The following is a 22931-nucleotide window of genomic DNA, read 5'->3' as shown; positions in this document are numbered from 1 at the left end:
GGTAAATGAATTGTAAATTTCAGCTTATGTATAGAGCATCATAATGGTAGAAGGATATATTGCATGTTTAGGTTGAAATCTGAGCGATTATTGGGTTTGTATACTCCTAGCTAGGGGTCTAGAAGATATATATTGAAGTGTCACAGATTAGCAAACTGGCACACGGAAGGGGGATTTCGGTTCAAGTAGTTTTAGAGATTTAAGGACAGATCAAAAGCTCATATCATCCTAAGGCACAAAGTACATGTTCTCAATGTGTATCATACACAGGCATCACTGTTGAGGTGGTGACATCACCGCATCACCTACGAAGGTACTATATCCTCACTCCAGATGAGAAGCAATTCAACTCGCAAGCTGAATCCAACAGAATCCAACGGCAATGCAGAAGATGCTTGTAACTCTGCTTGAACAATTTATCCCAAGATGACCAAGTTACAGCGATTCATGCTGGTCGAAATGATGCCAAACGCCAAGACGTCCAAGTTCATTGCTATGACGAAGCATCCAGATTCCAAGTCTACAGCAGGTTCACCCGCATCACTCTACAGTCAATCTACACGCTGACTCGCCAGCTGGAGCTCTGGGCAATCTAGGGTGAGATGTCAGGGAGCTTCGTAGATCATAGGGCAACGACCTCTTGCTTTCTCCACGGATCAGACTCAATTGGCAGCTGTTTTGGTTCCTCCCTCCACAATGACGTAGTTCTAGGAGCGTAGGGCCAGCTTTCGCTGCACCAACTCTCTACAGGACTATTTCACCCTTCGAGATGCCTTGTCCAGTCGTTTTCTTGTCTTCTTGTCCGATGTCAATGCTATCGCTGGCAGAAACTGCCATCGACAATCTCACGCGCCTCTCTTTTGGGTCAACTTCAATCTTCTTTGTATATCCCTTATCCAGACACCTCAAACTCACTTTGAATAGGATGAGACCTTCCTTTGTGAATTCATACTATAGCTCATAAAGGTCTTTCTCCACACCTTCAGTTCGATCAAGACTTGACTGGCATTCGAAATGGCACCACATCCTAATAACAATGGGACTACTTCCCCCCAGCAACATCGCGTTGGAGAACATTGGAGCGGGGCCAACCCCGTTCCAACCATCTCTAAGTTCATGGAGCGCCTCGACCGTGAAAAAAAGGAACAGAAGGAATATGAGGAGGCACAGACTGCCAGAGAACGGCAGGCCGAAGGTGGCGCTAATCCCCATCAACCGCGCAAGAAGGCCAAGGGCAAGACTCGCAGAGTGACAGACCCAGTTACCGGCAAAGAAATGGAGGTAGAGGACCAGGACGAAAACTCAATGGACGCCGTGAAAGATTCCAAGGTAACCCGGTCTGCTTGATGCGAGGCAAAGTGGAACTTCTGCTAAGCTACTTCTAGCTGGTTGTCCCCAATGCCAACCTGGGAAAGCCAACAGTAAGCCCTTGAAGGATATGTATGCCGTATCGTTTCTGACGTGCGCAATGCAGGAAATCAAAACCGATGCATGTCAGAACCTGTCCGAATACAAAGAGAATCAGGATGTGACCGCACCACCTGATCCCATCGCTGAAGGCACCACGTCCGACGTGCCGATCCACGGTGAGAAGACAAATGTTCTTTTTCACCCCACACCGACGATTTCCTACAAGCCTATGTTTGATCAGTTGGAAAAGCGCGCGACCGGAGTCTGTTTGGGTCTTTTTCTTGGTGTACTCTTCCTTGGTCGTCTTTTTGGTGGCTCGCTATGGGCTCTCATACCCTTGGCCTGTTGCACTACAAGTGGGATCTGGTTGTGGATGAAAGAGGTTATCCGGAGTGGTCGTGAAATGGAATGGAGCAGTGAGCAGCTACGAGGGCAAACAGTAAGGTTCTCCGCTCTGGATGTGTTTAAGGATCCTTTACTAAATCAAGGCAACCAGGCTACGGCCAACTTGTTACCGGAATCTGTCGAATGGATGAATACTTTCCTTGGCGTCGTCTGGGGCCTGATGAACCCCGATATGTTGGCGCCCATTGCCGATACTATCGAGGACATCATGCAAGCTTCTGCGCCAGGTGTCGTGGAGAACGTTCGCATCGCTGAAATCGACCAAGGAAACAACCCTATACGTATTCTGAGCATGCGGGCTCTTCCAGACGAGCACGTGCAGCAACTGAAAGATAACATCCGCGAAGAGAACAAGAAAAATAAGGATCCTCAGGAGGCAGCAGCTGCGGAAGAGGGTGGCAGCTACTACAATCTCGAAGCTTCTTTTGCATACCACGCAAAGCCGAGTGGCCAAAGTGCTTCCTCCAAAGCACGTAACATGCATATGCAGATTATGTTCTTCCTGGGAATTCAGGGTCTATTCGGAGTGCCTTTCCCGGTGTTCGTGGAATTGATTGAGATGGTTGGAACTGTACGTTTGAGACTTCAGATGATGCCAGAAGCCCCTTTTATGAAGGAGGTAACCTACAGTCTTGTTGGCATTCCGCATATCAGAGCTGGGTGCATGCCGATGGTGAGACGTGGTGTCAATGTTCTCAATCTACCGCTGATCTCCAAGTTTGTCAACTATGCCATAGGCACTGCCTGCAGCCTTTTCGCAGCACCCAAATCAATGACCATGGATCTGGGCATGATCCTCAAGGGTGACGATATCATCAAGGAAACCCAGGCTATCGGTGTGATGTGGGTTCGGATCCACCGTGCCATTGGACTGAGCAAGCAGGATAAGCGTGGCAGCCATGGTGGCGGAAGTGATCCTTATATCAACCTTTCCTTCTCCAAATACGGCAAACCTATGTACTGCACCCGAGTGATTACGGATGATCTGAATCCGATCTGGGAAGAGACTGCAGCTTTACTTGTCACCCCGGAACTGATCAAGGTGGATGAGAACCTCAGCGTTGAACTGTGGGACTCGGATCGTAACACGGCCGATGACATTGTCGGCAAAGTGGAACTGCCCATCCGGGAGATGCTGTCGCACCCGGGCCGCATGTATCCCCAAGTCTCGAAGCTCCAGGGTCTGAACGAGGGTAGCGAGATGCCCGGTGAGCTGCATTGGGAAGTTGGGTTCTTCGGAAAGCCGAAGTTAAGGCCGGAACTGAGAACGGATGGCAAGAGGAAAGACCTTCCGGAGAATCTCCAAAACATCCCCGAGTTCCAGGACGAGAAGGGCACTGTCATTACCGAAGAAGAAGATGCGGTCACGCACACACCACCCGATCCATTGTGGCCTAGCGGTGTCCTGAGCATCGTGATTCATCAAATCGTGCACCTGCAACTTGCCAATATCAAAGGTAGTAACGGTAATCGAAAGGGAAGGGAGTACGAGCCGGCAAAGAATTACGGCGAAAGCACTGAGGAGGAAGGCAAAGACTTGCCCACCAGCTATTGCAAGATTACGCTCAATGATGAGCTGGTGAGCGATTCCCCGGCGCTGCTACCGAAGGATAATAGCTGACGTCTCGCATAGGTATACCGGACTCGAGCCAAAGCACTTAGCTCCAAGCCCATATTCAACGCTGGTACTGAGCGATTCGTCCGCGACTGGCGCTCAGCAATGGTCACCGTGACCGTCAGGGACCAACGATATCGGGAGCACGACCCAATCCTGGGTGTGGTGCAACTGAAGCTCGCCGACCTCTTCCAGAAGACATCCCAAGTCACCAGATGGTACCCTCTCGATGGCGGTGTTGGCTTCGGACGGATTCGTATCTCGCTGCTCTTCCGGCACGTCGAAACGAAGCTGCCCCCGAACATGCTCGGATGGGATGTGGGCACGTTCCAATTTGTGTCGGACAAGCTTACGCTGCAAGGTTTCAACCATCGGGCCAAGATTAAACTGCGCACCGGTGGAAGCAGTGGAAAGATCCCGCGTGGCTACTGTCATATCGAGGGGAACAACTCTTACTACGACCTGACTAACGAAGACTTCCGCCGGAGCATCCGACTTCCGGTGAAGCATCGCTATCGGTCCCCCGTCGTATTCGAGCTGCACACGCAGGGCAAACATGGAGCCGCGGGTTACGCAATTCTCTGGCTCCAACACCTCGTGGATAACGAAGAGACCGAGATTGATCTACCAATCTGGTCGACGAAGAACGGAAGCCGGCTCACCCAGAACTACATCACCGAGGAAAACTGGAAAGCGAAGGAAACACCTGGCTTAGAAGACCTCCAACAAATCGGTCGTCTGCAGCTTCGGGGTGTCTTCACCCCCGGTATCGATGACTCCCACGAGCAATACGTGGTAGACAGCAATTCACGCGAGACCTTTGAAACGTGGGAAGCCTGCATGGCCGAAGGCGTGCGGCCTCACAGAATCACCGCCGAGATCCCCGAGGACGTCGAGAAACTCCACGAGCAATCCCTAAGAGCCGGCCGCGACGTTTTGAAACAAAGTCACCCCAGAGAGCGCAGGCGCTGGATCGACAAGCAGGGAACCGACTGGAGCGGTGCGTTTGGCGACGACCCGGCCGCCTATCTCGACTCCAAGGGCCGCAAGATCGCGGAGCCCGGTCGCGACCAGCCCCCGCATGACCCAGTCAACCCACCGCCCAAGGAAGTCGAGCCCACCGGGGCCGCACACCCCAGCGAAAGCGAGGAGGGGGACTCATCGGAGTCGTCATCGGACGAGGACGACCGACCAGAGGAGCAGCAGCAGCAGCAGCAGCAGCAGCAGCAGCAGCAGCAACCTGAAACCATCACGGACACAACATCGGGGACGCACAGCGAAGCCGGCATCACCCCGTCAAAGCGGGCAGCCAAGCGCAGCGAACAGCGCCAGCAGCGCGGCCTGATGCAGTGGAAGCCGGCGCGCAATGCGGTGTTCGCGCGGGACGAAGCCAAGTATGCACTGCGCAAAGTGAAGCACAAGTTTACAGGCAATCTGAGCGGACGAGAGCCGGACATTGAGACCGAGACGGGGCAGTAGTCTGTTTCATCCTTCTTTTCTATCTTTTTCTTTTGATCGCACAGTGTCACTCTATCATCCTCGCAACGAAAATGTCTCTACGCGGTACGTGATGTATCTACTGAGTCCTGGTTGTCCATAATTATGCAAAGTAATTAGTCTACCACCCATTCCATGTGATAACTTCTCTAGTCTGTAAGGGTTTATGCACTGTCAAGATAAACACATCAAGCAAGGGTATCTGCAGGCTTATCACAGCGGCAAGCAATCAGATCGGCCGAATAGCCTCTGCCAATACCAGCCTTAATCAACTTATTACAGGGTATTGCCTCCTAGGCCGTTCTGGGACAGACTCCAGTAGTTGTTTGATGTGATTGCCCACAAACACCTCGACGAAGTGGCGCAGGACTGCATTTTCATTGTGGGGTTTCAGACTCTCAATGGATTTGCCACTTGTTACCTGTTAGTTTACTTGTTACTATATTAAGTTTTATGGTGATCGTCGGTCTTCGGACTCGGGAAGAGGGAGGGGTTCATGACACATTGGAAAGAGACAGTTGAGAGATGTGGAGAGAATAGATAGATTGCCAGCAACCACAGCGACATTAGAAACCGACAGTAAACATGTATATACTGTGCGTTAAAATAGAAATGCATCATGAAGTGGAGGTGGTTATCAAGCCATCGACCCAACGTCCTGGTCGTCTCAGACAACCGAGCCAAGAATGTATGAGGTGATACATGAAATGCCTGAAGAGCGAAGAACTCCAGAAAAATGATACGAATGCAAGACGCTTAATGGGCTGAATATGAGGAGTATGCGTGTCTATATGACGTAAATCGTAACCAGATCAATCATCAATGCGAGGTGGTATAGTTCAGAGAGTGGTATCTGGTGGCCCAGACTCAAAGGTTTGATTTGTGTTCAAGCCATAGACTTTGTCCTGGGGTGATGCGACAGATGAAGTTGGGCTGGAGAGCCGTTGGGAGGTACTGGAAGACTGACCATCCTCCGAGTCGCTCGTGGTCAAGTTCTCGGTGTCCTTGTCATTGTGAGTGCTCACATCCGATGCAGGTGTGGTATGTGCCACAAGAAGCTGAGAAGCTGCATCCTCGGGTGTTTGAGGTAACTGGATAAGCTCGTTCCGCTTTTCCAGTGGTCCCAAGGTCCATCTCCATTCACAACGGCGCTTGACGCGCGGTGTCTGGGGAGTGGAGGAACCATAAGGATCTGTCTCTAGCCCATCCAAAAGTGCCACTGCGCGAACTTGTCTTTCCGCCGCTAAAGTTTTCCTCTTCTTCCTTTCGCGTTGAGACTGAGAGGCGTTGTGATATTCGTCCTCGTCGGAGGTGCTTATGTCGGATGACGGAAGGCTAGAATTGGCATCCCAGTCCTCGCCGGAGCCAGCCTCTGCAGAAGGGTAATGTTCCACCTGGCCAATGAGGTCGGAATGGCGCGCGGTGTAGTGCACGGTCTTGATCTCCTCCTCGAGTGGATACCGATAGCTCACCCGTTTCTCGGCGGGGAAGAACACCCTGCGCGAGCTCGAACCCCCATTAGGCCCGTTCGGGGCCACGGATATCGATCGCCGTCTAGCAGTAGGTTCTAACGGCGAGTTTCGGAGAATACTCTTTACCCCAAGAGGTTGTTGATATGGATTCCCATTAGCGTCAGTGGGATATGGTGACGAGGGTTTGCCGAATCTTGACATGGAAGATTTGGAGGGTGACACGGTAGCAGAAGGCGGACAGGAGACATCATAGGCGTTTCTAAAAGTGTTGCGCACAGTGGGAGACGCTGTGGCACCGGCTGCTAACGAGAGAGACAGCCCTGTTGTTGAACTGCCGAATGTCATTGGTAGTGATTTGGTCTGAAGAGTGAGTTTCGGTCTCTGCGGCATGGTCGCCTGCCGGTCGCCTGCAGCATTTGATGATACACCGCACGACATATTTGTAGAAGCGATCCCTTTTTGACACGAGGACTGTGAGATTGTGTGGGAGCTTGTTCGGTCAGCATCGGAAGGAGGGGGACGATGCGACGGTACCGGGGGCATGGGGGCTGCAAGCATGGCGAAGAGACTTGGAGAGGGAGATCTAGGAAATGGCGCAAGGTGATCGAGAGGAGAGCCCGAGGAAATAAGAATGAAGTAGAGGTAGAGAAGAGGAGACAGACAGAGCGAAAGGACGGACTGCGCCCCGCACGACGAGGCGATGGAGAGTACCAGCCCACAGTTGGCCAGACCGATTCCAACAATAAGACAACAGTCGGATAATCGATGGAGATGTTGGAGCTAAGTGGGAACTATGGAGATATCTACTAGGAGAAGGAAAGAATTGTGAAAAACAAGAATAGAAAATATAACGAGGAAGAGTAGGAGGAGTAGAGGAGAAGCAAGTGGGCGCTTGGAGGGTTTCCTATTTTAGAAATGCAACTGCGGAGGCGAATTCAGCGATGATTTCGAGCAGTCAATATCCTTAGGAATAAAAAGGTATGGATATGAAGAAGAAGAAGAGAGATACTGAGTGGAAATAATACTCCAGAAGAGTTTTATCTGACCTGAAAAGAAGAAAAAGCATCCATCACATCCATAATAGCAGTCGAGTTATTCAGAGTGTGGAGGGACTATTGGACGCCATCGCAGTCGGTCTATTTCTGTCGTGCTCATACGTATGTCGGTCTGTCTACTGTCGATCCGATCGTCAAATTCAACTGATTCACTAGACTCAAACTTCTGTCAGAGTCATATCAAAACTAAACAAACTGACCGACCGATGCAATCTGATCAAATGTCACATAGTCCATAGAATGTTGCTACCTAAAGTCCGTTTAGAGACATAAGAGCTTGTGGATAGTACCTCCAGTACCATAATGTTTTCTGTGCAAGTCCAGGTACTCTGTACTATAAAAAGATCAAGACACGAGGCAGTGGGGAACTTCTAGTACGTAGTATAATACACACTAGTAACAGATCAGTAAGAATTGAACTCCAAGTAACGTGACATTTGATGCATCCAGGTTGCTCTATCAAATAAGTGACACCTTTTTGACTATCCGGAAACAGTTCCTGCTTTACGCTGTCTGAACAGAGTCTGAACAGTGAACAGCAATGTTTCAAGCTATCCACCTACAGAGATATCACAGTCATGGGATTCGTCCAGCATGAAGGCTTCGTGTTTCTACTACTTGTCTCTTACGAATGCTATTCGACTCTTCCAAGAAGGCAGCGAACTTTTGCCTCAATGCTGTCTCAGAGTACATCCGAACGGCCTTGTAGCGGATAGCCGGAATAGTGATATTGTTGCCTCCTGCCAATCCAGACACCGGACTGAATCGGACATAGGGAGAATGCACTGATTCATACAGTGCTTCAGTGTAGTTATGCATACAGAGGACTGTAAAGGATTTGGAAGGACTTGAGTGTCTCTGAATTGCTGGCAAGAGGCTTTCCAACTTCGAGCCCTCGATTTTCTTACATACTCCATAGAGTAGTCCATTCAAGATGATTGCAAGGCAACATTGAGTAGTGTACTATGAGAGTGGACATTGAGGAGATACTCCACTATCCAGCCACTTAGTTTCCCGTGCCACAATCCCAGCCTCCACTTCTGTCCAATCATCTTCTTCAGCGGAATTTGTTGTTGGAATAACTTCATCTTTGCCAGCTCAACCGCTCCGTTCTCGAGTCAGGCAACATGGGTACTCGCCGTTGACTGGCTCCATCAACACAGAATCAGTTGATGCGCTTGCTTAATATCTAACTGATTATTGAGGATCCTTATCACCGACTTTTCTTTGCTGCCTCGACAATGCCCACCGTTAGATAGTCCAGCAACAGGACCAATGCCGCACAATACCATTACCTCAGCATCAGGTGGATGGGGCACAGTCACGTACCGAAAGACGACGGACCCTGACGACTTCATATTTTGACCAATCTCGATGGCTGCGCCTCGTAGGGATGACGGTCGAATCATCATTCATTTTGTCAGTACCCGCCGTAACTATGGGCAGAAAGCATGGAGAATGAATGGCCACTAATTACTCCCTGAAACAATACAGGATTATGATTGCTTCTATGCCTCGGTGTTTGAGGCGGAACAGCCAGTGCTCAAGTCCCTGCCTCTGGCGGTTCAACAAAAGCAGATCGTGGTGACTTGTAATTACGAAGCTCGACGGCGGGGCCTACGCAAACTGCAGCTGATCAAAGAAGCGAAGCATATCTGTCCGGACGTTGTCATTGTTCTGGGCGAAGATCTCACCAGATTTCGCAATGCTTCCAAGGAGCTCTATCTCTTTCTTCGGGACTTTGTCTGGGGAAAGCGAGTTGAGAAATTGGGCTTTGATGAGGTGAGTGTACACCCTACTTGTACTTTCAGGATTGGCCCGATACTAATGATCAAGCATAGGTGTTCCTCGATGTGTCCGGCATGATTGCCTACAATGTCGAGATGCTGAATCGTAATGACCTCGAAAACTCGTTCTTTCACCTTGACCGTCGAGATCCCACAGTGGGCTTCACGTACGATGCGACAGGCTTTCAAGGACATACCTATCCAGCTGTTCCCGATAGTGCAACAGACCCTGGCTCGGAGTGGCTGCGCATTAGACTGTTGGTTGCATCGCATTTGGCAGCTTATCTTCGAAACCAGCTCGAGTACCAGAAGGGATACACTGCCACTGTCGGCATTTCCACATCCAAGCTTCTCTCAAAGCTAGTTGGAAATACACATAAGCCCAACAGCCAGACAACTCTGCTGCCCCCTTATATTGTGGCGGAGCATGGGGCGAAAAGCAACGTGCTTGACTTCCTTGATGCCCATGAGATCCGGAAAATCCCCGGAATAGGCTCGAAAATCGCGCATAGAATCAAATCATACCTCACTACGGCAGCAGCTGGGGCCAGAACAGAAATTGACCGAACTAGCGATACAGGACCACACCCAGATGACCACACCGTCACGGTTCGAGACGTCCGCCTCTTCCCTGGCATGGGCCCTCTGTTACTAGAAAAAATTATAGGCGGACCAGGATCCCCCAGGGGCATTGGCGCGCGGATATGGGGGCTGATACACGGGGTGGATAACACTGAAGTTCTACAAGCTCGAGATCTACCGACGCAAATCAGCATCGAAGACTCATACGGTCGCTTAGACAGCTTCAAAGAAGTCAGGAAAGAGCTGGTTGCTCTGACAGTCAGCTTGATCCGGCGCATGCGGGTTGACCTGACCGAGATGGACCCCGATATCGATTCCCCAGCCGGCGAACCCGCTGCAGCTGATGCTATTAACTCAAAGCAACAGCTCCGATGGGTGGCTCACCCAAGGACTCTTCGTCTCTCGACGTGTTCGCGCCCAGCTCCAGGCTCCGAGCAGTCCCAGCGCCATGGTCTCAACCGGATATCTCGTTCCGCACCTCTTCCACCCTACGTCTTCAACCTTGATGAGAACGTGGATGCTTTGGCAGAGCGGCTTGTGCAGGACTTGGCGATGTCCATGTTCCGCAAGCTTCACCCTGGGTCGGGTTGGAACCTCCGGGTTCTGAATGTTGCCGTGACTCATATGATAGAGAGTGCTGGTGACCAGAAGAACAGCAGCGGTCGAGATATTGGGAAGATGTTCCGTAAACAGGAAGCGATGCAGCAGGATGATTCTACGCCAGAACTGGAGAAGATTACCTTCAGTGGTATCGCGCAGGGAGATGGGGATTCGAAGAGTGTTGATTCCGTCAGAGCCAACGATACCTGGGAGGAGAGCGATGAAGATGGCGATACGCCGTGTGTCGCCTGCACAATTTGCGGGACATTGATACCACATTTTGCCATGCTTGCTCATGAGACGTACCACACCGCGCCGGATGATTGAGAGCCTTGGGTTCGAGGATAGGGCCGTGGCTATATCAGTAAGCCACCACATTTCTAAGTTTCGAATGTGTAATGAAGCATTTTATGATCACAACTGTAGCCTTGATGCCTATCTATTTTATATTTCGCTTTGTATTGTGGTGATCTGTCACCGCTTTATGATCAGTCCAGCGCAAACCATACGAAACCCTCAGAGGACTAGATATCTAGGAGAGATATGTTCTTCCTCAAATCTTCCGTTCTAACTCAATCTGGTAAGATAGGCATACGTATGTTCGAAGTAAAAATGGCCCACAGGACATCAGCCACAGGCGCCGAAGGATCTTGGCAGTGATCATTTGTTACTTGTTACTGTGGAGGGTTGTCTTGGACGACGGAATGCACAACGGCCATTCGCCATCTTCGATTCCCCATCAACGAGACTAACGATGTATTCCTGATTATTCTTGCAGAAATGTATTCAGAGCGATTAATAATCCTCATAATTATCCTCCATGATTACGGAGTACTATCGATGGCAATGGCATAAACCCTCTCAACAGTTTCTCCCAGAGACCCTGAAGACCCTTTGTTTGAGAGTCGAGTGCATCAAGAATCTTCGCTCCACCTTTGTCGCACCCCTCCGCAACCTCTCCTCCTTACCATCAACCGTCTCATCTCATCCTCCTATTGTGTATATGATCCCAATTCATCTCTCTGCATAATCCAGTCATTCGTTTCTCTGGTCCTTCTTTCATCAACTTCGGTACCGCCAAGCCGCTGCGCCCCAGTAAAACGGATCTGCCTGGCGCCCAGCGACCGTCATCCCTATTAGTCTTATCCTAGTGGAGGCTTCTTGTCAGCCATTGTTTTATCAAAGGGTGAATTAAGTGTCTCGGAGTGGGAGCTTCAATCAGTCGTCTTCTGTCGATACTGGAATTGATCGCTTTCTCCTTTTCCATAGACAACAGAAGATACTTTCAGGGTGGATATCTCCTCTGTTGATGTTCACGACTGATCGGACTGAGACCTAAGACCTTGTTTCATCTTACTTCCTCGGTCGTTCATTTATATATATTGTTGCCTGATGCCAGTAATCACTCGCGGCCCTTAAGTGATTGAAACATATACGGAGGAGGTTACGTTGCACAGCCAGCTTAATTGGGGTCTAGAGGTTCCGTCCAGTTGTCGACGGAGATGAGGTTTTTCAAAAGTGCTCTGCCATTTGTTGCGAGTGCACTTTCACTCTTGTCTGTTCAGGTTGGAGGTTAGTCGCATTACTTCTTCCAAACTCTTCATCAGAGATAGCTAATCATCCCATGTCGTACAGCCCGATCGCAGGAACCTAGTGCCATTCAACATGTCTCGATACTCGAACATGCGGTAATCAACACACCCTCTCACGAGGTCGACTACCTTACAGATTTCGATGTCACATTCGAACTCCGAGATAAACACCAAATGATCAAATTGGAATTAGAACCGAACCATGATATCCTAGCCGATGATGCATACGTGCAGTACCTTGACGCAGAAGGAAACATTCATCGTGAGGAGCCCATCCAACGACGTGAACACAGGGTTTTCAAAGGGCGATCTCTCTTGAGGAGAGACAATGGTCTGTGGAGGCCGGTAGGATGGGCACGGATATATGTCCAACAGGACGGATCCGAACCCCTGTTCGAAGGTGTTTTCAGTGTCAACAATGACAACCATCACGTCGAACTCAAGTCGACTTACTTGCAGAAGAAGCGCGTCGAAGATGCCAGTATTCCCAACAGAAAGGACGAATTCATGGTCGTCTACCGTGACTCCGATATGATTCGACAGGTCCGCAATGAGTTGAAGCGTTCTCTGATCAGCTCGTCGTCCTGCCAGGCCGACAAGCTCGGCTTCAACAGTGACCCGCAGCATCCAATCTTCCGCTCTGAGTTTCGAGACATGGACATGGGTATGAGCAGCTATGGTTCCATGTCTTTGAATTCCTTGTTTGGCCTCAGCAAACGGCAGTCGGATATTGGCAGTGTGTCGGGAAATGCCGGTGGTGTTAACCTGGCTCAAACTATCGGTAGCACATCCGGGTGTCCCAAGACCAAACAAGTGGCCTTGGTCGGCATTGCAGCAGATTGTTCATTCAGGGCTTCGTTCGATAACGACGACGCTGCCAAGCAATGGATCATTAACGTGGTCAACAGTGCCTCGGACGTCTATGAAAAGTCGTTCAATATTTCCATTGGTCTGCGGAATCTCACCATAACCGACAAGACTTGTCCTGAGACTGCACCGGCTTCGACACAATGGAACATGCCATGTGATCAGAGCAATATCACTCAGCGACTCAACCTTTTCTCCCAGTGGCGTGGGCAACAGAGCGATGGCAATGCCTATTGGACCCTCATGAGCAATTGCCCTACCGGCAGCGAGGTGGGTTTGGCATGGCTTGGACAACTCTGCAATGCAGAAGTTACCAGTGATGGCAGCAACTCGGTATCTGGGACCAACGTTGTCGTCCGCGTCTCGGGTGGTGGTTGGCAGGTCTTCGCACATGAATCGGGTCACACCTTCGGAGCAGTTCATGACTGCGACAGTGCGACCTGCGCGCAGAACTTGGAGGCGTCTTCCCAATGCTGTCCGTACACCACGGGGACATGTGATGCCAATGGAAAGTACATCATGAACCCGACTACAGGAACAGATATCACCGCGTTCTCACCCTGCACAATTGGAAACATTTGCTCTGCGATAGGTCGCAACAGTGTCAAGTCCAGCTGTCTGTCTGATAATCGCAACGTCGTCACTTACACCGGCAGCCAATGCGGCAACGGTATTGTTGAAGCTGGCGAAGACTGTGACTGCGGCGGTGAGTCGTCCTGCGGCAACAACGCCTGCTGCGACGCCAAAACCTGCAAGTTCAAGAATGGGGCCGTGTGCGATGATGCCAACGACAGCTGCTGCTCGCAATGTCGATTCTCCTCCGCCGGGACCGTCTGTCGAGCCAGTCGCGGAGAATGTGATCTGCAAGAGACTTGCACTGGCAATTCAAGCACCTGTCCTTCGGATTCGTTCAAGAAGGACGGAGAGAAATGTGGCAGTACCTCTGGGCTGACCTGCGCCAGTGGCCAATGCACCAGCCGTGACTATCAATGCCGGACCGTCATGGGAAGTTTGATCCACGACAACAACACGTACTCATGCCCGCAATTCGATTCGTCATGCGAATTGATCTGTACATCACCGTCCCTGGGTTCATGCTACAGTATAAACCAGAACTTCCTCGATGGCACCCCCTGCGGTAGCGGGGGCTATTGCCACAACGGGCGGTGCGATGGCTCCAACATTGGATCCTGGATCGAGGAACACAAGAATATCGTCATTGGCGTCGCATGCGGTGTTGGCGGCTTGCTTGTCCTCTCCATCCTCTGGTGTCTGATCAACCGCTGTCGCCGGTCACGAACGGTCGTCAAACGGCCACCGATGCGGCCTTGGCCGGGCCCTATGCCACCACCGCCTCCTCCTCAAATGGGACAATGGGCTGGGCCCAATAGAGGGTACCAAGGTCTCCGGGCTGAGCCCCCGCCCCCGTACCCAGGACCGTACCAGTCAGCACCACGATATGCTTGATCTTTTACTGCTTTTTTTTCCCTTTTCGCCGTCACGAACCGCGCAGGATTGATTCCCGCAGCACTTGCATAAACACGATCATTTATATCCGGTTTGTATATGTTTTGGAGTTAGTATAGAGTCTTTATTCATGGTCTGGGTCAAGGCATTTGGAATCATAAGGCTCTGGTGACTTTTTGTGGGCATATCAGATGTCAGAGCTGTTCACACATCTGTTTTCATAGTTAGCTTTGGTTGATATTGCTTGCATATATCTGATGACTATTCTGAGAGAATTATAAACCGCGTTGCGGGCGGATGCACATGCAAATATGCTACCTTGGCCCACAGTGGCTTCATCTACTGCTGAAATGGGTAACTGGCATTCTCCTGCTACTACAGATATTTCATTTACATGAGGAGACTTTCACGATTCCTTTTTCTCTGTTTGCTGCCTCGTCTTCCTTCCTCCCGATATCTCGTTGTATCGCTGACTATGAGATCAAAACAATTGTTCTCAGCCACATCAAGAGGCCTCCATCCAGTAACAGTCCTGGCGTTGACATCGCTCCCTCCCTCGACCAGCAAGACGACTGATTCGTAAAGGCCACGCTCTGCCGCATTGTGCAAGGGTATTTTGTCAGAGAAACCGCGCGCTGCGACATCCGCACCATAGGCCAATAGCAGTTTTATGGTTTCTATATTCCCAAACCCCACAGCCCTGTGCAACGGTCTCCCGTGCCAATTATCCTCTGTCTCAGTCTTGCTGCTGTGCTCCAATAGCAAACGGACTACTGCTGGTGTTGCTGTGGGATTCCAGGCAGCATAGTGCAAAGGAGATGCACCATCTCCGTCAACAGCATTCACGTCTGCGCCTAGTTCGATCAACCTGCGAGCTACAACATCGTCCTGGCACAATGCAGCTGCATGTAGCGCTGTTGTTGTCTTGGTGTATATGGCACTGCCTAGAGAATAAGGAACATCCTCCGTGGTGTACATGGGGACCATAGCGGAGAGGTCTGCGCCGAGGCTGTGGACGAGATATCCCAGGAGATCAACCTGCGCATACCTAGCTGCAATCATCAACATGCGATTCTTGAGTACTGAGTTGATCCCAATCTGCCTATGCTGCGCATGTTTGTGGATCTTGTGGATTGTCTCTTCACGCCCGTTTTTGGCAGCCCAGAAAAGGACGGACTGGGTGACTTTGGGGTCGATCAGAGCGCGGTCTTGGAGGAGTGGGTCAAAAAAGTATGCGAAGTCGCGAGATGCTCGAGCCAGAGCGTTGAGGTCTCTGGGACATAGGAGCTCAGAGATGAGAAGGGTCAATTCTGGGGGAAGATTGAGCAAACACATTGTGTCTGAGAGGGTGAGATGAGGTCGAAGTGTGGAGGTGTATCAGAGCAGAAGAAGACATAGGTTAACATCGTCTGATTTTTAAGATAGTACTGTGAATATCTACCGAATACTTGATTGATTCATCGGATTGTACCAGCAACTCAATATCACAAAACGCATACAATTGGTGTGAATGATGAAAGCTCCTGTCGGATATGTCCGACTATCAATGTTCATCAAATCCTTTCAAATGGAGATTGCCTTGCTACCAGTTATCTTCTTCGAGAAGGTACAAGCCGTCATAGCTAGACATTCACACAAGGCATCTTTCGGCTTAATTCTGAGCTGATTCCCTGGGATGGCACCTCGTTCGGTGAGATCCCTATACCAACGGGGATGCCGCGAAATACAGAGGCGGATCACTAGTAGAAGCTATAACTCATCGTTGCTGCCGCCGTTCATCTAAAAGAGCCTCCAGTTCGCGTCCTAGCTGAGGACCCGTCAAGGCACCCGCTTTTGTCAGTATTTCCCATACCGACGGGGATCCTGAGAGGTCGAGGGGCGTATCAGCCATGTGAGAAATGGCAAACATATCAGCCCCCTTCTCAACAAGCAGCTCCACGACCTCGTGGTTTCCAGATGCTGCCGCAAGGTGTAAAGCCGTGCAGCCCTCTTCATCAGTTGCGTTTATAACTGCTCCGTACTCTAGAAGCACGCTTATTACCTCGGTGTTTCCATCAGTACTAGCCCAGAGCAAGGGAGTCTGCCCCCGATCCGGCTCTCTCACTTCAGTCCGCGCTCCATGCTTCAAGAGCAATCGTAGAACATCCGTCCAGTTCACATCACCTTCGTCCGTATCCCATTCCTCCTCTGCGGCGTAGACAAGGATCCCGACTGCATAATGCAGCACAGATATGCCATTATAGTCCGTCGCATTCACGTCCGCCCCTAGCTCGATCAACTTTCGTGTGGCGACTTTGCTCCCTTGTTCTACGGCTTCATGTAACGCTGTCCTTGCCGCTAGCGGATAAGGGCTGTTTGGCAGTTCATAAGGTACCCTGGCAGATACGTTGGCGCCAACGGTGCGAACGAGATACTCCAGAAGGTCGACCCGCTTATGCCTCACGGCAGTCATCAACATGCTGTCCTTGATTTTGGGAGGGATCTTGATTCGTTTGTGCTGTGCGCGTGCGAGTAGCTTCCGGATTCTTTCCTCGTTTCCTGTCGCAGCGGCCCATAGGAGGATTTCCAGCTTGGGATCGGTGAGGCCACGGTCTTGGAGAAGGAGGCTCAGCAGGTTTGCAAAGCGCCTGGCGGTCTGGATTAGAGCATTGAGGTCTCTGGGTTTGAGGAAGTCGGAAATGACTATGATCAATTCAGAGGGGAGGTTGCTTAGAAGCATGTTGGCTGAGGGTAAGATGCGTTGTTGGCAGAAAGATGGGAATCTTGCTCAAGTTTTAATGATACGAATTCAGACAGGTAGGGAGTGGGAGTGTCTGATACTGCCACTGTTGTTTTGAGTGAATAACATGACCTGGGTGATGGAGTGTTTGTTGTCTCTACAGTGAATAATCTCCTTCTCCTCCTCCTCCACCAGCACGCTTCTGCTATATCTTCCGCGCCTTCTGTCCTTTCTATCCTAACTAGGTCAGCGTGTATGACTTTGCTGAGATTGCCTGTCAAATGATAGGCTCAAGAGTCAAGCCTCACTACAAGCATTTCGTGTGTGCCTAGAGGTCTAGTGTAAGTATCTTATTGGCAATGAGGGTTGCCTACAGAACAAACCTCTCATTAATGATCCAAACGAGTTGTTGACTTTCAATCAGAGGCTAATTTAGTATCCATACACCAGTTTTCGTATCAATCCATCCATACTCGCGATATCGTGTCAATAATCGACTCTATCAAGACAAGATGATCTTGATCGACCTCCCTCCCGAGCTGATCCATCTCATAGCAGATCACTTGAATGTCAAGGACCTTTCAGCTTTTATTCTGACCTCATGCCACCTTGCTAGCCTCTTAGATCCTATACTACAGGACCGGGCCCTGACATATCGCTGCTCGACCAGCTTCCATAGCGACCTGTCGGTATTCGAGTTAGCAGCCGGCCGTGGAAAGGAAGATACCCTTCAAAAACTTCTCATGCATGCCCAGAGAAGAGGATTGGAAATTCCCCAGGGAGCCAGGGATCGTGCGTTGTACTTCGCTGCCTGCAATGATGATGATGACCTCCTCGAGTTCCTGGTCAAGGTCGCTAGGGCTGACATGTCTGCCATAATATCTAACGGGCGATCGAAGGCAGTAGCCGGGACACCATTGCATTGGGCAGTAAAAGAAGGGAACGAAGCTGCTGTTCAAAAGTTGATTCAGCTTGGGGCAAACGTCAACGCTGTCGACGAGCGTCAACTCTCTGTTTTACATCTTGCTGTCGCAGCGGAAGACCACAACTTATCAACCGCAATCGCCAAACTGTTATTGGAGAATGGAGCAATGACCGAGGCCAAATGCCCGTACGGAGAAACGCCATTACACAAGGCCGCGGCTTTTCTGAACACAATGGCCCTGAAGCTACTGCTGGATTACGGAGCTGATATCATGGCTCGAGATAACGAGGGCACGACGGCCCTTCATTACGCAATTGAGTGTGACGACTTCGAATCGGTTGTTCTTCTTGTTAAAAGGGGAAGTGATCTCGACGCCACCGACAACGCTGGGCGTTCAGCCAGAGAATTGGCATTGCTATGTTTCCAAGGATGTGGTAATTGTGAGCTTTGTGAGTTTATACAGTCCCATTGTGATGTGAAGGACGATACGAAACACTAGCCCTCCCATCTTCTCACACCTTCTCCCTACTAAACGATTGGCTATACGGCTGCATCGGGCAGCGAGGGATGGAGATGTGAGGATCGCACGGAAGCTCATCGAGCTAGGAGCAGATTTCAATGCTCTCAGTGAACGGGGTGAATCTGTATTGCATTACGCCGTGGATCGGGCTGATTGACCCGAAAAATCATTTGCCGGCGTCCAAATGCTTTTGTCCAAATGCTTTTGGAAGCAAGGGCCAATCCTAACATTGAAGCTCGTTTAACCAAGTGACCCCTTTGCACTTGGCAGCGAGGGAAGAGTATGTCGATGACATGAAGCTCCTTTCAAGAACGTGACACGGTCATCAATTATCTCCTTGAAAACGGGGCTGTATCTGGTGACGAGAGCACCGATGACAGTAAAATGTTTCATTACTCAAAAAGGGAGAACCAGAGCAAGCATGAGAGAAGAAGCAAGTACAAGCAAATAACAGCACAATCATCATTGCCAGCAAATACTCACGAACGCATCCCTCGTAACACCACCCACCCCTTCCAAATCAAACTCCTCGATCATTGCCCGTAGCTCCTCCTCCTCCAACCCCGTCTCACCCAATTCCCTCGCCACCCGCCGCAAATCCTCAAGATCAATATACCCCTTCCCGCCTTCGTCAAACAGCTCAAAGGCCCGGAGGATCTCGTCCCGCGGATCCCGCTCCAGAATCTTAACGGCCGTCACCGCCTGAAAGGCCGACAGCGGCATGAGGAGGTTGGAAGGGTGCTGAGGGTTCGTAGCCGGCGTCGCCTTCGACTGCGCCTGATGCTGCGATGCTGTCTGTGCCGCGGATTGCTGTTGTACTTGGGGACGGGGGACGCCGTAGGTCGTCAGGAGGGAAATGAGTTCTTGTTTAGAAAGAGTGAAGCCGAGGGCGCGGAAGGCGACGCGGAGTTCATGGTAGTCCAGATGCCGGTCTCGGTCGAGATCGAAGAGGGTGAACTATCCACAAACCATCTCATATTAGCTGGATCCTCAATTAAAACATCCCCCCTATGCCTTTTGGTTCGTCCGGAACCCCGTCGCTGTAACCAGGCAAACGCCAGAACGTATCAGATCCCCTTACAGCTTCATTGATCTCCTCCCTCTGCTCCTCCGTCAACCGATTCAACGGATTCGAGTCCTGCGAGGGACCATGTGTCTGCGAATGCACGGGAGGCGGAGGCGGTGCTTGCTGTGTTGATTTCGCGCCTTCTGCGCCGAATTCGCCGGGCCCCGTAGCTCCCAGTCCGCGATGCCGAGAGAAGGACGACGCGCTGAATGGGATCGCATTTGCATTCACGGATCGATCGGGTAATTTGCCGCCTCCGTATGAGCGCGATCCGAACGGTTGATGGGCTGATGAGGCCATGATGGTTGTTGGTTCCTGAAGGCGTGTCGCCAGGACACGGGTCGGTAGAGAAAGTGTCCTGTGCTGATAAAAACAAGAGAGAGTAGGAAAATATTCAACAGTAAATTCCGAGGCTATAGAAATCAGACAATTGTCGGTGTTCTAAGTGTGGGGATTTGTTTCGTCTTTGTCTGCGGAGAAACGCGCTGGAGCAGCACAGCGGACAGACGCGAAGCGGTGGACAAAGCTTGTTGTTGTTCCTTAGGCGATCATACAACAGAATGCTCGCAACTGGTCATTGCACCTCAGTAGAAACTTATCCTAATTCTGATTTACTAAAAGCACAGAGAATTGCAATCACTTCGATTCAATGGTATATTGATTCCAAAACTTTCCTTATTTGTCCTTTGATAACTATCGTGAGCAAGATTATGTCACATGTAGCAAGATCCACCCAAGCCCTTGTTTCAGGAAGCCAACTTCGTCGGAAAAGCATTGTACTCAACATCACCAATACAATAGCCAAGTGATAATCTTGCAAGAAATTCATCAAGCAAAGCCAAAATAAATTTGTTTCCAAATATCGGTGTTCACTTTGCCGCCGGGTTGTCCTGCGTCGTCGGATACCGGCACCAAAATATTCTTCGTGGAGTGAGACTCGGGCCGATGGCAGCTAATAGCTTCCAATCATACTAGATTGAGCCGAATTGACTATCATCGTTCCACCCCAGGAATCGGTTGGGGAAGGGGTCAACCAGTCACCCACTAGCGTGTTACTTCCAAATGCCTCAAAGTCCATGAGGCCTTCATCGAAGGGATGAATCTGTGATAATTCTGCTTCCAAATTCTCCCAGTCGTCCCCACTGCCCAATATCTGCGATAAATCTTGAGGCTGGCTTTCGGCGAAAGGTTCGGCAAGAGTTGAATGCCAGAAACTCTCGTCAAGAAGAAACTCAGCGTCGTATGAGACACCCGAGAACAGATGGGCCTGTCTGTGAATGGCTGTGGGTGGCAGTTTCTGATCAAAAGGGAGTGACCAGATCGCGACGTTGAAGTATTGACGACAGGAGACAGGCGGGATATGTTTCTCAAAGAACACCTTCTTCTCGGCCTCCATTTTGTCTTTCTCCAACTTTGACCCGAATATGTGCGGGGTCTTCTCCTTCACACAAGAGGTGTTGGAGAGAACCATGTCTGAGCGAGTTTTCACCCCAGCAAATATGCTAGCCATTGGCTGTGGCAACTCAAAGCGGGAAAGGGCTTCCAGGACTCGGTGGTAAAGGCCGACAGCGACCCAAACTGGATTGACGCAGTTTGAACCGCTGCAGTCGTTCTTCATGCCAGCAGGCTCACCGTCGCAATCTATCTTCTGTTTGATCAAGCTGTAAGCTTCGGAACCCAGCTCGTCTGAGAACTCGCAGAGTCCTCGTAGGCAGAGAGCCAGCATGTAGAACATCACGATCCTTGTCTGTTCTACATCAGTCGCTCGCATGTGTACCTGCGTCTTAGAGAGGCACAAAATCGCCGAAAGCAGCTTGTGCATGGTCACAGCTGTCTGCACAAGAGAGCTGCCATGGAATTGCATCTCAAATTTATCCATTTCTTCAGATTGAATGCACTTCAGGATCGTAAGAATTAGCTGTTGGCTCAGGTCGCTGGAAGTGTTCATATTTGTAGCGTCAAGGTCGGCCACATTCACGACCCAGACATCTATCGCTTCGCCGTTATCTTGGCAGAAGCTGACAACGGTCTGGGAAGAGGCACATTGAGATATCCTTCTTTGTAGACAGAGAAAGATATCTTCGGGTCTCGCTGTTTGGCACGTAGTGCTGTCTTGGTTCACGTCCTGACATGTTATAATCGTGCAGGGAAGCAAGGACAGATCTGCAGGTCTTCTGATGCACTTCGATTTGCTGTCTTGGCAACGAGGACACGGAAGTTGTGGTTCGCAGGTTTTCTTCATTCGGTAACACCAGAGGCAAACCCCTCCCATTTCCTTTAGCTTCTTGTTTTTCTCTCTCCTCTCGTCTGATTCCTCTTTGGTCTGTACTCGCGATTCGCGATGACGGGCCGGCCTTATTCCGTCCTCCATCACAAATGTTAACCCGGAAAGATTGCCCTGAGGTTGATCGTGCTGGCGTGACCCGGCTGGAAGGGCACAATCAACCCCCACGAAGTTCATGGTGCCTTGGGATGTGACTACTTCAGTTAATATGGATATAAACAACACGGTCAATAGTCACTTACATTCGGAAGGATTCCGTACGGCCGAGAATGCGAAGTCATATGCATGATGCTCAACTGGTGACTCTGTGCGAGTTTCAAGGGTATTGTATGGCCATGGGGATAGCCGATGTTCGAGATTCATACTCGATGCTGGATTTGGCGTATGGACCGGTATACCACTAGAGACTGGTACTGGAGCGACGATGGGCCCGGGAGAAGAAAAACAGTTGAAGTCTTGGGAGAAGTTCACTGGATGGGCACTGGCGAAGTTTGCCATGCCGTTTGTGAAAGGGTGGTTGTTTACCAGGAAGTTGGTGGTAGGGCCGGTCGCGAGCGGAGGGTCCATTTCAGCAAAGGATGCATTCTGTGGAAAATACTGTACACGGTTATGATGTACTTGCTGTAGTGACTGTATTTGCTGTAAATTGCAGCTATGAGATGATGATATATCGTATGTCGCTTGATGATGGATCGCAGCTTCGTGTGATGATGACGCCAGACTCTCCATAGTGGGCTGAGGCGAGTTAGTAAATACCGACTGAAAAGATCCAGACGTCTGAACGACGAGAAGGAGAAACGAAACATCTTCAAACCTGGAACAAGGATGACTTACACCATCATTTGGAAGTTCTATGCTCATATGTGGAGGGCAAAGGTCGTCAAACGATGTTTGAAAGGATTCAAACTGCGAGGGAACGAAGCGAAGCCCCGAGGTTGGAGCAAATGACATGGTATTGAATTCTATTGCGTTATGTGTGGTGTGAAGATGCTCGAAGTCGAAAAGATAGTGTATAGGTAGATTCGAGGCGATCTCAAAGTGGTTGATAAGTAACGAAGGACATCAGAA

General features: G+C 50.3%; 9 protein-coding genes across 9 annotated transcripts; 4 read left to right on the top strand and 5 right to left on the bottom strand.

Annotated features, from left to right (window-relative positions):
- Window positions 1-1014: 1014 nt before the first annotated feature.
- CDV56_107738 (C2 domain protein) lies at window positions 1015-4909 on the top strand (the record flags this gene model as incomplete). The annotated part of the gene is made up of 4 exons (XM_026761357.1): window positions 1015-1329; window positions 1386-1421; window positions 1475-3394; window positions 3449-4909. The coding sequence occupies 4 exons, from the start codon at window positions 1015-1017 to the stop codon at window positions 4907-4909; spliced, it is 3732 nt and encodes a 1243-aa protein (XP_026615929.1).
- An 857-nt stretch (window positions 4910-5766) lies between these two features.
- CDV56_107658 (uncharacterized protein) lies at window positions 5767-6957 on the bottom strand (the record flags this gene model as incomplete). The annotated part of the gene is made up of 1 exon (XM_026761277.1): window positions 5767-6957. The coding sequence occupies one exon, from the start codon at window positions 6955-6957 to the stop codon at window positions 5767-5769; it is 1191 nt and encodes a 396-aa protein (XP_026615928.1).
- A 1871-nt stretch (window positions 6958-8828) lies between these two features.
- Window positions 8829-10750, top strand: CDV56_107493 (putative DNA polymerase iota; the record flags this gene model as incomplete). Its single annotated transcript, XM_026761112.1, has 3 exons — window positions 8829-8873; window positions 8949-9236; window positions 9296-10750. 3 exons carry the CDS (start codon window positions 8829-8831, stop codon window positions 10748-10750), a joined length of 1788 nt encoding a protein of 595 aa, XP_026615927.1.
- A 1175-nt stretch (window positions 10751-11925) lies between these two features.
- On the top strand, window positions 11926-14349 carry admB (ADAM family of metalloprotease ADM-B; the record flags this gene model as incomplete). The annotated part of the gene is made up of 2 exons (XM_026760956.1): window positions 11926-11995; window positions 12059-14349. 2 exons carry the CDS (start codon window positions 11926-11928, stop codon window positions 14347-14349), a joined length of 2361 nt encoding a protein of 786 aa, XP_026615926.1.
- Window positions 14350-14739: 390 nt separating this feature from the next.
- CDV56_107268 (uncharacterized protein) lies at window positions 14740-15684 on the bottom strand (the record flags this gene model as incomplete). The annotated part of the gene is made up of 1 exon (XM_026760887.1): window positions 14740-15684. The coding sequence occupies one exon, from the start codon at window positions 15682-15684 to the stop codon at window positions 14740-14742; it is 945 nt and encodes a 314-aa protein (XP_026615925.1).
- Window positions 15685-16105: 421 nt separating this feature from the next.
- On the bottom strand, window positions 16106-17068 carry CDV56_107206 (ankyrin repeat domain-containing protein; the record flags this gene model as incomplete). The annotated part of the gene is made up of 1 exon (XM_026760825.1): window positions 16106-17068. One exon carries the CDS (start codon window positions 17066-17068, stop codon window positions 16106-16108), a length of 963 nt encoding a protein of 320 aa, XP_026615924.1.
- Window positions 17069-17580: 512 nt separating this feature from the next.
- CDV56_107135 (uncharacterized protein) lies at window positions 17581-18492 on the top strand (the record flags this gene model as incomplete). Its single annotated transcript, XM_026760754.1, has 1 exon — window positions 17581-18492. One exon carries the CDS (start codon window positions 17581-17583, stop codon window positions 18490-18492), a length of 912 nt encoding a protein of 303 aa, XP_026615923.1.
- A 483-nt stretch (window positions 18493-18975) lies between these two features.
- cdc31 (putative cell division control protein Cdc31) lies at window positions 18976-19879 on the bottom strand (the record flags this gene model as incomplete). Its single annotated transcript, XM_026760694.1, has 2 exons — window positions 18976-19470; window positions 19595-19879. The coding sequence occupies 2 exons, from the start codon at window positions 19877-19879 to the stop codon at window positions 18976-18978; spliced, it is 780 nt and encodes a 259-aa protein (XP_026615922.1).
- Window positions 19880-20531: 652 nt separating this feature from the next.
- Window positions 20532-22430, bottom strand: CDV56_106946 (uncharacterized protein; the record flags this gene model as incomplete). Its single annotated transcript, XM_026760565.1, has 3 exons — window positions 20532-21608; window positions 21843-22057; window positions 22106-22430. 3 exons carry the CDS (start codon window positions 22428-22430, stop codon window positions 20532-20534), a joined length of 1617 nt encoding a protein of 538 aa, XP_026615921.1.
- Between the last annotated feature and the right edge of the window lie 501 nt (window positions 22431-22931).

The sequence above is a fragment of the Aspergillus thermomutatus genome, assembly GCF_002237265.1.
Source record: "Aspergillus thermomutatus strain HMR AF 39 chromosome Unknown NODE_54, whole genome shotgun sequence".
Lineage (NCBI taxonomy): Eukaryota > Fungi > Ascomycota > Eurotiomycetes > Eurotiales > Aspergillaceae > Aspergillus > Aspergillus thermomutatus.
This window is presented reverse-complemented; position numbering and strand designations above follow the sequence as displayed.